The following is a 15,687-nucleotide window of genomic DNA, read 5'->3' as shown; positions in this document are numbered from 1 at the left end:
GAAGTTCTACAGATATTTCTCTCATTTTATGCATGCGCTAGAGCACGCACAAGCAATAGACGTAAATTATTTAATTGTTATTGAAAAATAAATTTTGTGTCACTTTCAAGGAAGCGAGAAAAAATTAAAGACGGAACTCTAAAAACTCATGTAATTTGAATAATTTTGTAACTAAGAGCAGAAAACTTCTACAAGAAGTTGTCTGACAATTCTTCAAAACGCAGAATTGTCTGTTTCTGCAAAAAAATTAAATTTAAATACGAACATAGGAAATGTGATATAAATGGGTGAAGCGAAAAGTTAGTGTTACAACATTTTAGAGATGTATAAAAAATTATTAAAGCATGCGGTCGTCCTGAACAAACTGCAAGCATTTCGACGCTTTTCTTTTGCGTCCAGCACATATGCTGTCTATCGGGTTCAAGAATATTATAGGCTCCTCCATACGCAGGATTTCTTAGCCCTCATGATAATCTGTTGTTAGTATAGCGCGATTATGACAAGCATTGGCTTCCATTAGGAGAAAGTTATACCCGTTGCACCACTACACAGTTTTTCATAAGGCTGAAGAACCTCATCTCTGTATAGTTCAGCATCCATACTTGCATTGTTAAAAATATCTATATTAATACAGCCATTCAAAATGTTGTCTATCCATATCAATATTTCACCACCACGTAATAACGCCTCTGACCAGTGATTCTAGGCTTATTGCGTGCGTTCGAAACAAGTCTAGGATCACTTTCCAAATGAGACCTTTCAATAAAGAGAACTCGGCTGCAGTTGGTGGTACTCTAATCAAGATCATTTCAGCACATCTGTAACCGAGCTCATTTCACAGCCTGAGTTACAGTAGAAGTTATGGGTTCCCGCTTTTATGCCGTTTAATATTTATGGTATTCCTAGACTGTATAATTTCAGTAACTGTAGAGAACTCCCTTGCAATCTGGGCTGATGTAAAATAGCTATTCATTTTAGTAATTCTTTCCTGTCCTGACAGTCTGTTGTGGCAAAGTTTCGAATTAGATCTAACTTTCTTCATACGTCACCAGTGTCTTTAAACAGCGACATGATGATCTGGCTACTTTTAAGTCTTTTCAAACCTAAAAGTGAGAGAATAAAAGCAAGACGCACTCTGTGTCAGTGTCTGTCCTGTTTTCATCTCTCATCTGCAGTCTAATTCTCACAATCTGTTAAATGCCTTCACAAGGAAATGTTCCACTTTCCACATTTGAAAATTTTAACAAAATACTCGTACTTTACATTATAACCTGAAACACTTTCTTGCACTTTTTCCAAACTTATGGAAAGAATAGGCACAAAAAACATGCATATATTTGTAGAGCGAATGTGAATCCCATTGGACTACGTGATAACATTAAATTTAGACTTATATTTCATTGCACTGAACAGAAGATATAAAGAAACCTTTTATAGCTGTTCCTCCGTTTTTTTCTGCTACTGTGTTAATGTCAATGTCTGATTTCGCTAAGCATGCGTAAACATGCTTAGCGAAATCAGACATTGATATTTAAAGCGCTAAGCACGTGTAAATACATGCTGATTGCGCTACACATGTTTAGCGCAATCAGACAACAACAAGTAATGTTCACTTACTTTAGAAAAGCATAAGTAATAAACATAACTTTAGTGCAAAATTGCATTTTTTGCATTATTTTATATTTATTGAAATAACGAGTATATAAACTTGAGATTTCTACTTCATGCTTAAAAATCTTTATTTTTAACAAAGTCTATATCACTATTTTTGACTACAGTACGTGTGCAAACTCAATGGATGGGCTCCAGACTCGGAGAAATATGAAATGACAGAAGACTTGTTTAGATCAATCTGGAAATCCCTAAAATCTGAAGCTGATGCAGATGAAGATGATGCTGTCACAGCTGAGGAATGGGTAAAAATATGTTCGCTAAGTTCTTCAGATCAAAAATTTAAAATGCTTTTTAACGTATTCACCTTTGAAAATTTCTGCATGAAGATGACAAAGCTTACTATTTCTCTTTCTGTATTTGATCTTGCAGGTAATATAAAAGGAAATATTGTCAGAAAATATTTGTACTCCGTTTTATTTTTAACGATTATATAAACGCGAGTGGGAAAAAAGAATAAAATTACCGAAAACAATTTACTGAATATTGCACAGATGGTAGCCCTAAAAGAATAGAATCATAGCTTACTCCGCAGCTAAGAATACCAGGGTATATAAAATAGCTGAATTAATTTCAAAGGCTTTACGGATTTGCAGAAAATAACGTGGAATATTATGGAAAGATTAAGGTTCTAATCAAGATTTGCTGAAAAGTGCTTTATGTGATTTCCTTAAGTTACACAAAGAGTGTAAATATGACAATCAAATTCTGGTTATACATTTTCCAATATATCCTTCATTATTCTCTTATAGTAATAAAAATACGATTTTTGAGATACGATTGTTTCTTGGGAAAGATAACACCTATACATTATCTTTATCGCTTGAAAGTAAAAATTATTGAATGGGTTAAAGTTAAAAGATCTAGAAGGCGAGCTATGGAATACTAAGTCATCGCATTCATTTTGAATATTGCTGAGTTGTAAACTCTTGCTGAAATATTACTTCAAGATTGTTTCATATATATTAAATTTTACCCTTATCAATTTTAAGCGTAAGAAACTATAATCTTTTTCATAGTCACCAAACATAATGCTGTAATGCTGTGGTCTTACGTCTGGGTATGTCTGCAAATCCACGTTTCAAAAAGCCATTTCGTATAAAAAAGAAATCAACGGAAGCTAAATCATCTTTTTTTTCTAAAAGTTCAATTTTTACTACGTGACTGAAAGAAAGTGTATAGTAAAAGTTGGCTGCTATTGAAAGTAGAAACACAAAGACCATTAAAAAGTAAAGCATCAGTAACACGTCACTGTCCCAACTCGTCTGAAAATCAAAAGATTTCAATGTTATAATATCCTGACCTGCAACATATGCATCCAGAGATTTTACATCCCGAAATGTTAAAGGCCCAACACGCAGAACATATTCTAAAATATCTTCCTTGCGAGTGAAAGTCAGATGGAAAAATTGAATTTCCGTATTTTATTAGATGAATAATTATTCTGATATTATAAATGTGGCTGAATATCTATATTCAAAATTCTTCGTATTACTTTATTCCAAATAGTTCCATTACAAGTTTAAAGGAATCTACACTTATGTAAGATTTTCATCATATTACGTTATTCCAAGCAGCCGTACCGCTGCTTACAAACTCTACGTACATATTTTGACATATATGCTCCATTATAATTTATTCTATCATATATTTAAATCACATATCAGGCAGATTTACAAGTAGTTGCGAAACACTTTAAAGATACATATGCACCCTATCATAAATTAAACACATTTTCAGAATTTAGCATTACGCTAATACTAAAATGCTTCAGAAACATTTAACTTTTTTGAAAGATTCAGTCTTCAGGTAATTTGGTAATAAACACACGTTTACAAACTTTCATCGGCCACGTTAACCATTTCCATGTGTATTTGTATAAGTAACGAGTACCGTTACTCTGTGAGTCTATAGTATACGGTTTTGGCGGAGCGATAATCCAAAGCCATTGAATATGAGATCCCTCATCGATACGATTTTGGATAACCCCACTCTCTCTCTCTTCTAGCACACCGTATTAAAGATTCAGAGGTTCGTGAACAGTTTATATAGAAAAGATTAAATTTTGCCAGTTTAGGCTTTTCTAAATATTATCCACATCGTTATTTCAGACATAAACCTAACTACATTGAGTGAAAGTCGAAAGAAAAGTAAAAAGGCTAAAACATAATTAATATAAAAATATTTTTTTATTAACTAAGCCCTACAATTTAAATTTTTGAATTAGATTTCTTTATTATTTTAATTCATTAATTAAAGTATATATTTGCCTGATTAAGAACATTCTTTTGTCAGGATATTCCTTGAAATCCCTAAAAATATGCTTAAGGTTATCATACACTTGCTGAAAGAATTTGAATTTAAATTATGAACTTATCCGTACTTTAAATATTAACGTAGAAATCAGGTTATCAGATTTATAGCAAAATTTAACACAAATTGCTCAACTAAAATAATATATAGATTCGAAAATGATATTTGATACGAATTAATAACCGGAAACTAAAAATAAATGTTATTTTTCAAAGCAATTAAAATGAATCTGAAGCTTAAAATAAAATATTCTAGTGTAAGGAAACACAATAGTAGATTCGTGTTACTGAACATATGAGATAAAATTAAATATAACCAAAATGTTAAATTTTTAAACTCGCATTTCCATAATTTACATTAATTAATGTATAATTCACAATTGCGTCCATTCGCAGTAAATTACAAGAATGGAAGTACGCACGCAGCAAACACCCCAAAATAATAATTAATAATAATATCTTAATTAATTTAAAGGAGGTAGAAGCCTTATTAGCTTAAGTGGAATGAAGGGTCTGTGTAAAATTTTGATTAAATTTTTAAGTAAAAAGAGCTACATAAAAGCTTAAAATAGATTTAAAATCTAGAAGACGTAATTAGCGTCCAACTTAAATTGTGTGACCAAATTAGGCAAACTGTATTAGAATTTTGTATTTGAAATCAAAAAGTATTGTACAGCATACATGTTTCGAGATTGTTGATGACATTTTTAATGCGAAAGCACTTTTCCCGTTAAATATTTATGAGAAAGTTCTTTTCGATTAAAAAATATAGCGAACAAAATGTAACAAAATTTCAGCAGAAAATATTATTATTTAACTTAATCTTTCATAGTCTCTGTTTTTCTCTGTTTTTAAACAGGTGAAAATGTGGGAAATCTTAGATGAAACTTTAAGAGGAGGCAGCAGTGCTTTACCAGAATGGCTAACTACCTACTTGTGGTGTAGATTTAATATTTACGACAGAACAGGTAAAGCTTCATAAAAATTGATCCTATTTTAGTCTACATGTATTGATTTATATCCCTATAGATATACGTACATCAAAATCATGATGTCAGGATAGGCACTACTTATCCGAAATATGAAAGAAAAGTTTATTGTTTTCTTAAGGATATTGAATAATTTGTGATAACTCTTTTACTACTGTCAAAGACAGTGTATATTAGTTTACTTTTTGTTTCAAAAGTATCATTTCATTGGAATTTAAGTGGAAGTCATAAAGATGAAAAAGAGAAACCGAATCCTTAAAATTACATTGCTGGCCATTAAAATTGCAGCACCAAGAAGGAGTGATCTGACGAACGTCAAAATCATATGAAAGGAAGAAATGGTTGGAATATGCAAATGATTAGTATTTCAGCGCATTTAGACGACGCAGAAGAGAGAAACGACATCTGAAGCACCGTATAAAAGAAAAGTTGCTTAGTGAATTTCTCATTCGGAAAGCGCTTTGTAATGTCGGGATTTGCTCAGAATATCGTATTAAGCCTTGAATAATAAGAAGAAATGCTTACCACTAAGTATCGGAATTCGACAGAGACAGGATCGTTGCCTATCGAGAATGCAGATTATCATTCCGTGATATCGCTCGTCAACCACTGTCTTGCGAAAATGGAATCAATGGCTTTCTGAGGGTCATACTGAACAACATGCAGGCCACCCATGACTAAGGCCCGAGAGGACAGACATATTGTGAAATGAGCCCTGCAAATCCGTACGACCACATCGCGGACCATTAGTCAGGAAATGGGCATATTTGCAACAAGCGCAGTATCCCCTAGTAGGGTTATTCGACGTTTGCAGCAGCGTGAGCTATCAACACTGCGCTCATTACTTCGGGTTCTCTTGACAGTGCAGTATAGAGGAAGATAGCGATTCTGGTGCGCCGAACGACAGAGCTGGATACAAGAGGGTCAAACAGTCGTCTTTTCAGATGCGTCCCTGTTGTCTCTGTTCTGCGTGCAGTATTCTGGTGGTCATATACGTGTCTGGAGCCTCCGAGGAGACCGCCCGTCACCGTCTTGCATTCGATATCGGCATAGGGGCCCTGAACAAAGAATCTTTAGAGATTCCTTGCCCTTAGATATTCTTTGCCCTGAACCTGGTGTGACGGTTTGGCCATCCATTGTGTACACGACACCCACATCTCTAGTTCGGATCGACGCTAATTTGAACGTAGATCAGTACATCTCTGACATCTTACGTCCACTGGTTGTGCCATATCATCGAGGCTTTCCAAACGCCATCTTCCAACTAGATAATGCAAGGAAAAGAAATTTAGTTAAAGCTATGAATTTTTAGAAAAATATTTAGTAAGTATTTTTACGTAGCTTTCCAAGTCGGTATCCAAAGTTATCTATATTTATATTGTAGTAAAAAATATTTTTAATTTGTGAAGAAAATTCGGTAAAAGTTTACAATTGGGTGCCCCTTGTTTTTTGGCGATTCTTTTTTGACGCCAAAATCGGCGCCAGGAAGGCTCAATTTCAAGATGGCCGCTACTCAAAACCAAAATAAAAAGTCAAAGAATTGCACAAACTCTGTGTCCATGTACACATCGATCTGTTTTCACTTAAAAATAAAATCTCAGATTTGCACAATCTAGGCATTGCGCACTGTCTTAAATTTGTCCATGTACACATCAATCTATTTTCATTAAAAAAAAAAATCAGGAAGCTAAAGCAAAGTTAAAACTAGCATGGTAACCAGAAATGAGGTTTCATCGCCAAAGTTAAAAAAAAAAAAATTATCTCTAATCAAAGGGGCACACAATTTTACACTAGAGCCAAAAATCCTTTGACAGTAAAAATTCCAAATATTAAATTCAAAGTACTGGAAAGGTAGCTATTGTCACTGATAGCAGATTAATTGACTTGTCAAGGGGAAAAAACCAATCCTCTATCAGTTAGCAATAACCAGATTAAGTGAGAGTTTTCCGTTATTTTTCAAATAAGGATCAAATTAGTTATTTTGCAAGAGTTAGATCATAAGTTAAGAACAATACTCAATTATTAGAGCGCTATTGGTCTACTTAAGTTAAAATATTTTTATCATAAACGAAATCTAAAATAAAAATGAGTAAGAAATTCTCCTTAATTTAAGGAAAACATTAAGAACTGAATTAGACGAGATCCGTACTTTAGAAAAAAATATTTCCTGACACTCTCATAATATTGTAAAGACAATAAAAAACTATCGATATCTGTACAAATTAATATACATAAAGGAAGACATTAATAGAAAAATGGATTAATGAATATATTATTTTCGATTAAAACTTCCTTTTATAATAAAACTCAAAAGCAAAAGAAAAATAAAATTTATATATTCTTTAGTACTGAAACGTTAATTTTAAAATCAGAAGTAAAATGAGTATATTATTTTAGATTAAAACATTCTTTTATAATCAAACTCAAAATCGAAAGTAAAAATAAAACTTATACTTTCTGATATATTAAAATGTTAATTTTAAAATCAAAAATAAAATCAAAATTTATATATTCTTTTATATTAATACGTAAAATTAAAGTAGCTATTAAGATACAAATTTAAAAACAATGCCAGAAGGAAATTGAAATTAACTTACTTGTCTGAAAAATTTGAAACAAAATCTTTTTAAACTGAAAGATAGTTTTAATGATTTTACATTGTAGTTTTACCATTTTCCTTCGCTTCTTCGTATTTCATAAGAGGTTCTAAATTTCTTTCTTTATATATTTACTGACCAGTTTTCGGTGGCATGGTGCGTGAAAATTCTTAGAAGGATTTTAAATTTTCCTTTTAAAAGTTATTTGTATTTCCAGATATATATATATATACACGTTTGGTATTACCTATTGCAATAAAAGGGGAGATGCACAACTAGATGTTATAGCTGTCTCATATACAAAAATTTCAATGTTCCGTGGCCAATCGTTTTTGAATTCTGCAATATAAAGTACATATAGATATACACAGGCTGATACATAACGTATCTGCATATACAGACGTCATGAAAACTTCTATTTTGAATCTACTATAGTAAATCAATCGTTCAAATGAATTCCCGAAAAAAATCGTCCAAATGGATATCTCTGTTGAGATAAAATACCTGAAATTTTTCGCGATTACAGTGTTTCCTTTACTTCGCATAAAGAAGTACTTAAAATTATGAAATATTTCTACGAATAATTAAATATGTGTATCAAAATATTTGGAACAGATCATGAATATGGTTTTGTTTTGTACCTCCAGAGTTTCCGCAACGTTATAAGTTGAAGCGACTATTTCCACTATACCTTCTGAAGGAATTGTAATTCGAAAATTCGAAATTTAATGTGCTGCCATCTATAGAGCATAGACTCAGTTATTTTCTCAATTTGAAAAGAGTTATAATGCATTATAAAATCAATATACTTCAATTGCGTTTTCAATCTCCAGAGGATCTCCAATTATATCCTCGTATATAGTGAAATTATAGGTCGTGTTTTTAATCTCTTTTGAGATATATCATGGTATATCTGCCTGATAGCTGCATTATTTCTTTCACAGTTTATTGGAATTAATTGTCAGTGAAAGTTTTCTTTCTCAACAAACAGTAACTCAATAATGATACCAGCACTGAATAACCAACATCAGTATTGGCCATAACACTTAACTGAAACGTAGTCATTGACAACAAATTCAAATATAGCATTAAACACAGGATGAAGAGTGAATAAAACAAACAAAAATGGTTTAAAATTAATAACCTTTTTTTTTTTTATTTTTTTTTTTACTTTTCCCTTTTCTCTATTAGAAATCTGTTGTGGTACGTTAAATTATGCTAGTGTCTTCTCCTCTGTTTAAATATTGGAATTTCACTGGGTATACTAGACCTTCGTATTCATCAATGGCTTTATTTCGCGCACAAACTACGCTTCATATAAAAACATTATCAAGATTTGCTAAAATTAGCGTAATGACTACGGGTACATGTTTTAATGCCACTTTCGATAATTTTCTTCAATCTTTCAGTTCATCATGATACTGACCATTTCGAAACATCATGATACTGAAAGTTTTCTTTCAGTTCAGATTCAGAAACTAGAATTAAGTTCTGATATTAAAAAAATGAACCAATGTTTTTCAAAGAAAAGTTAAACTTTTTTTTTCCTCTGATTTGATCAATTATTTTGCTCATCACTCACAAATTTTCTCAAATACTGTATTAATCTACCAAAGAAAGTTGGAAAAATTAAATATAATAAATAATTTAAAATAAAAAAACTACAGCAATCGCGAATGTTTTGTCTTTATTAAAATATTAGAATAAATAGTATGTAGTGCGGGTGAGTATAATTAGATAAAAATGTAAGAATCAAAATTAAAAATTAACGATTTTTGATAACGTGGCAAAACTTACACAAAACTATGAACATCAAAAGCATTTCATCACTTTCCTTATATGTTAATGTTCAGTAGCATGAGGAGAACAAGCTCAATAGGCTTCCTCCTGGAAGAACACTCACCTAACGATTCAAAGAAGGAACCTCTTAATATTCATCCAATTTCCATTTCTACTTCAGATCTGGAGAGGATAAAATGTTTAAATTTGAGTCGCCTCTCTTGAAATTCTAGCCGGTATTCTACCGTTAGACCTGGTTATGTAGTCTTCACAGGAGCAATAAAACTGAAGCGAGTCATGAGTCCTTATGGCAAGACCTATATCTCACTAACTAGTTTACCATATCCCACTAACCAGCTAAATAGTTAAAGCTTACAGTTAGTAAGCGTAAACTAGTTAGCCCCCCGGCCAACCTGTCTACAAGCCTCTTTAAGAAACCGTGGTTAAGTCGCTATATCAATTACATAATTTATGTCTTCCAAAGAGGCACAGGGTCATTTATGCATGCTTCGAGATTCAAAAATAATTCATATTTAATACGCCGGTCTTCACAACAAAAGTTCAGTTTTTGAGGCCAAATTAGTGCCAAGAGGGCAATTATTAACTATGCAGACAGAAGTATGGACGCTGTAACAGTGAGCACTAACTCTGCTTTAGCCTGGAATATATAAAATGTATTCGTTTTCGTAGCACGCTTGCTCGAGAAATACAGAGGGTGTTTTTAAACTGCCCACTGAAAGTAACACCGATATATTTCGGGTTCTGATATCTGCAGGGAGTGGGAATAAAGAAAATGTGGACGATTTAGCAAAATTGTCTGCGTCTAATCCTTATAAGCAAAGAATTCAAATACATCTCCCAACCTCCGAATTGAAAGTAATTATTTCTGAATACTTACAACGAATAGGGCAAGAACGGTCGCAGGCAGAAGAATATATTTTTTCTCCTTCTTTCTCTAATTCTCACACTCATCAACGAACACGCGCTGTACAGAATATTTTACACAGCAAGGGATCTTAGCTACTTACGTGTTTTGTTTCGAATTGAGGAACAATAAGCTGTGTTTGTGAGCTGTTCCCGCAAATCTGCTACATTTTTGACAGCGAATTAAAATCCTGAGACAAAATAGTCTTAGAGTCCAGACTATCAATAACCGCCCCCTCCAAAAATGACTCAAGCTCAGGAAAAAACTCCGATTCTATTCGTCTTGCTTATCCCCGTTACTAAGGCACATGATTCTAATAATCTGATGGAATAAGATTATGTATATAATGTATTGTTACATAATGGTAAACACGTATACTTTTTCTTAAAAAGAAAACAACAACAAAAAATAATAACAATAAAAATATTGAAAGGTTTCAGATTTTAAATTAATCTTTGGACTAAAAATCCCATTCAGGCTTATTGTAAAAATTTATGAAAATTATGCATCCACAGTAAGATATGAGTTACAAAATGAGATGTCCATCCTATCCATTTCTGGCTTTATCCTTAACTATTATTTACACTTTTTATTTATTTATTTTATTATTATTATTATTATTATTGTTTTGTTATTGCTACGCTTCCAGAAATTACAGTAATTTTACAGGGATGTAGGTTATTTCAAAAATAAATTTACGTTTTTGTACTACTTAGGTGATGGGGCTATAGATGTGGAGGAATTTGCTTATATATTAGAAAACTTTGGAATACCAGAAAGGCAATCAAGGCAATGCTACGTCATGATGACTCTGGTAAACACAATTTTGTTTAATTTTCAGCCCCATATTTGTTATTTTTAATGAAGTTTTACATAAATAGACTTACTTTTGCATTGTCTCACTACTAGGAATAGATTTATAAATCTACTTTGAGTGTAAAAATTGGATTCATTTACTGAGCTTTTCAACTAAAATACAGGGTTATTCAAAAAGAAAGAGCAAATTTCAAACATTTATTTCTTCCAAACTACAAAAGATAGAAACATGATTCTAACGTTAATGGATAGAGAAACGTTTAGAATTATGTTATGCATTCTATGTAAGCATTCAATAACTGCAGTTTGTGTGGCTTCATGTGCAGACGATGTTTTAGAACTCGTTGATTGAGGAATTTTAAGTTCTTTGCTTGCTCGCGATGTGGATTTCTTTGAGCTCCTCTCTTAAAAAAGTGTACGACGAATACGCTCGACATTCTCGTTCGTTGTTCGATGTACGTGCTTTTCCCTTTGCAGATGCAACCATCTTCTACGAATTTTCGATGCCACTCGTAAATTTGCTTATGACGCGGTGGTTGTTTATTAAATTGACGGCGAAATGCTCGCTGAACTGCAACAATGGACTATAGTTTTGCCAATTGTAGGTAGGTAGGTTACGGAGGACTGGAACGCCTGGTGTCTAACAGAGGTAAACAGGCATGTGTTCCAAACCCTCCTCTAACTACGGCAAAAGCTTCCTGGAACCACACGAGGCTGCACCAGGAGATTATTGAGGTTGTCAAAGGGAAGTACATGGCCTTACAAAGGCATTAGTAGGATTGTATTACAGTTTGAAGAGGCAAGCTGTGGTGTTACAGATAGTAGGTAGTTAAACTAAAAATACTTGGATAATAAGACGTACGCATAAAAAAAACATAAAAATGCATAGGCAACAATACACAAAGCACAATGCGTAAAATGCATAAACAGAGAGCACAAAAAACAGGTACATACACATAGTCACTTAAGGCACAAAAAGATAAATGGAGTACATGAAGTCACATGAAAGCTGGAGCACAGTTAGTGTAAGGCAGTTCTGTTGGATATAAATACAGGTACATCTTGAATGATGAGTTCATGAATACTCATGTGTGCAGAAGAAGAGTGCGGTTAGATTGCTAAGGCGTTGATTATTGTAGCATCGCTAAGAACATAGATAAAAACACTGATAAAAGGCACGAGGATGTTGTAGCACTAATTATTGGGCAGTGCCCCAGCAATGTGTGCACCGTGAGGCACACAAGCGTTCACTAACACTGCGTAAGAAGATGTTGTTCACATGCTTTTGAAGGGATAACACACGTATCATTATGGAGGCATAACACATCTCTCTAAGGAGATGCCACATATTTGCGAATAGTTAGTATTGCCACTTTAGATTGTGGGCAGGGGAGCTTAAACACACAGTTGTGGTGAAGCCCAGATATTGTAAAATTCACTGGACTAGTCTTAGAGCTTATCGTCAGTACACCATAGCGTCATTTTAGCACGGTAGGCAAAGGTCTGTGCCCAATGCCGCGATGGTATTCATGATGCTGGAGATTGAATTAACCGCTCCTTTATGTGTTATAAGGAACCGGCGATAGGCGATCCTATTATTTGTAGGTACCGGAAGATGGTGTGCAGCCGTCAAAAGACATTCAAATACGTAATGGTCTGGTGACCCTTCTGATCCACAGACACAGATATCTGTATTTGAGATGCCGTGGCGATTGTAATAGCTGGGAAACGGGCCGTGACCCGTGATGAAGTAGGTGAGAGGTGCTACGGCAAAGAGTCGATTGGCGGAAACTTTCGGGAGGTAGGTGAAAGTCCGTCTGCCTGTCTCGCATTCGGTCCACTCACGTTGCCATTGGTGCATTCCTTGCTCTCGTAGGAGACCCTTTAGATAAGTGCAGGGCGCAGGTACGGTGATGGGTTGGGCTGTCGGGTTGGAAATTGCATCTTTGGCCAACGTGTCAGCAGCCTCGTTGCCCTCATTATTCGCATGGGCTTTAACCCAGACTAGATTGAGATGGTAATGAGGGTGTTGCATAAGGAGATGTTGGAGACTGAGTATGAGAGGTGAGACATGATGATGGTTCTCAAGTGCAAGTAAAGTTGAAAGGCTATCGGTATAGATATTTGCTCGTGGGATCTGGCAATCTATGAGATGTTGCACTGCTGCCGTAATTCCCAGTACTTCCGCCTGGAAGATGCTATTGTGAGTGCGAAGTTGTCCTTGCCAGTCGTGTACAGTTTTGCCATTCTCATAGTGCACAAAAGCACTGCCTACACCATTCTCCTGCTTTGAACCGTCTGTGTAGATCTGGTTCCCATTCCGTGGTGCGTGTGTCGAGGTGTGAGTCTGTTGCTTGTCAATTTTGATGTGGGTTCCACTTCCTCTGAGAGCTGGATGAGTATGGGTAGAAGTGGAGGGACGTTCGAACTGGACCGGACTGTAGCTGGTATTTGCGAAAGTTGCATCTTTGGTGGGTGGATCAATTTAGTAAAAGTTGCCTCCATCTCTGCTTTTATATGGAGTGGTAATATGCCGGCTAGAACTGTTGCTGCACTGGTGGTGGTTGTGCGGTAGGCTTTGCTTAATTGCAGGGCGAAGGGGCGTTGTAGCGTTGTAAGTTGCCTGATCTTGCGAGTACGCTTCCACTGGCTGCGCCCAGATCACTGCAGCGTATAAAGCTATTTTTTCTACAACTGTGAGGTATAGCACTTTTTGAATGTGGGGGTTTTGGCCCCAGTTGCGACCTTGAAATTGTCTTGCTATGCGGGCGATAATTGACGTCTTGTTTCTGGTTTCCATGATATGCGGAATCCAGGTGAGACCTTAGTCCCATACTACCCCTAAATACTTGAGATTCCGCACAATTTTGATGTTTCGGCCTAGGAGTTTTATGCATGGACTACGAGTTGGATTGGTACCTCGTGTGGGAATTATTATTGCTGACGAGTTTCCTATGGAGATCGTGAGCTTTAATTTGTTGCATGCGGTGGTAAATAAGGTGCAGGTCTCTGTGCTGTTGCGTTCCAGTTCTTTCCTGGTGCGTCCTCACAAAAAGACTTCTGCTGTGGTGTCGCTGCCATTTCACTACAGACTACCAACCGACAAATAATACCAAAACAAACAACAGCGCCAATGCAGCCATGATTGGAACTTTTACCCGTACTAAATTGTACACTTTTCTCTACCCATTAACGTTAGAATCATGTTTCTATTTTTTGTAGTTTGGAAGAAATACATGTTTGCAATCTGCTCTTTCTTTTCGAATAACTCTGTATATTTAAAAAAACCACAAAACCCATGACAAAAGCATTCGACACTATTTTTTTACCCCAATATTGTCGAATGCTTTGACCTAATAATCTGCTAATCTAATAAACTTTGATCTAATACATTTCTAATAACCTCCATAAATTTGTTATATTAAATACTCTAATAATTTGCTATATTAACTATCACTGCAAACAGCAACTGCCAGGATCATAAAATTCTGCTAAGTATACATTGACTTGGATCTCCAAGAATTAAAAAACTGAACTATTTCTCTTATTCAAATATAAACTGGTACTACATCTGACATCCATTTAAATCCAAAAAATTGAAATGTTACTTAATTCTACGGAAAAGTTATTAAAATATGCAAATTTATGCTAGATTATCTTCATTTTACTGGAAACAATTCAATTCGGATAAATATACCTCCCTATATGTTGCAACTGGATAACTGGATTTTATTGTAGCTATAATTAAGAGATTTCTTACTTTTATAAGTAAATTTATTATTGTTTACAATTTGCTGGCTTTTAGCCTGATTTAAAAGAAAAATAAATTATTGAATTATTTTTAGATAATTTATTAAAACATTAATTCATGTATATTTATTGAAATAATCAAAGCTTTTGTACTTAATTCAAAAAATTGCTATTCTTTCAGAACGACACAAAGCCATTGGATTTTGCTTATTTCTGTGAACTGGCTATTGAGTATTATACTTCGGATGATCCGAGTGCATTAGGAAATTTCATAACAGGAAGGTTGAATTTTTAGGAAATGACTCAGAAAAGTGTGAGGAATGTGAAGGCGAGTTATTTGAAAGTGGAAGAAATGTATGGCAAGCGCAATGAATTGCTACTAGGGAAAAGAATTTTCCTTACTTAAATATAATACTTTCGAATTTTTCTTTTGTAACAAGTTTTTTGAAATTTCTCTGACGTTAAACTTATTTAAAAATATATGTACTTTTTTTAATTTCATGCTTTGTTATTGCTTCATGCATATATACAAGTCTTCACTACTACATCTGTTGTTATATTATGCATTATGCTCAGCATTTCATACGTGACTTCTGTTTTCAGTGATAATTTATTAAGATACAAACATACTATTTATATCGCACGCTTTTTGATCAATATGAAACGAACTGCTGGTGCTTTCACTTGATATTTCACACTGAAGACTGAAAAGTCACGGTTTGGCAAAGCACAAAGTTGTTAAATATATATATGTTACCGTGAAAGACCGAAATTGGAGAATGTCGACATTCACCGGAGAATGTCAACATTCACCAAATACGTCGGTGAAAGATCGAATATTTCTTTAC

General features: G+C 34.2%; 1 protein-coding gene across 1 annotated transcript in view; it reads left to right on the top strand.

Moving 5' to 3' along the window:
* LOC118201488 (sarcoplasmic calcium-binding proteins II, V, VI, and VII-like) overlaps nt 1–15,340 on the top strand; it is a 32,383-nt gene extending 17,043 nt beyond the window's left edge. The window contains exons 4-7 of the mRNA XM_035373606.2: nt 1,779–1,916; nt 4,843–4,951; nt 10,990–11,087; nt 15,021–15,340. Coding sequence (XP_035229497.1) covers nt 1,779–1,916; nt 4,843–4,951; nt 10,990–11,087; nt 15,021–15,134 — 459 coding nt within the window. The 3' untranslated portion in view covers nt 15,135–15,340. The remainder of the gene's footprint in view (nt 1–1,778; nt 1,917–4,842; nt 4,952–10,989; nt 11,088–15,020) is intronic.
* The last annotated feature ends 347 nt before the right edge of the window (nt 15,341–15,687 follow it).

The sequence above is a fragment of the Stegodyphus dumicola genome, chromosome 5 (assembly GCF_044657685.1).
Source record: "Stegodyphus dumicola isolate Sdum_Otavi_A_Nest chromosome 5, ASM4465768v1".
In the NCBI taxonomy this organism is placed as follows: domain Eukaryota; kingdom Metazoa; phylum Arthropoda; class Arachnida; order Araneae; family Eresidae; genus Stegodyphus; species Stegodyphus dumicola.
The sequence above is the reverse complement of the archived record's forward strand: the minus strand, read 5'-3'. Positions and strand labels throughout refer to the sequence as shown.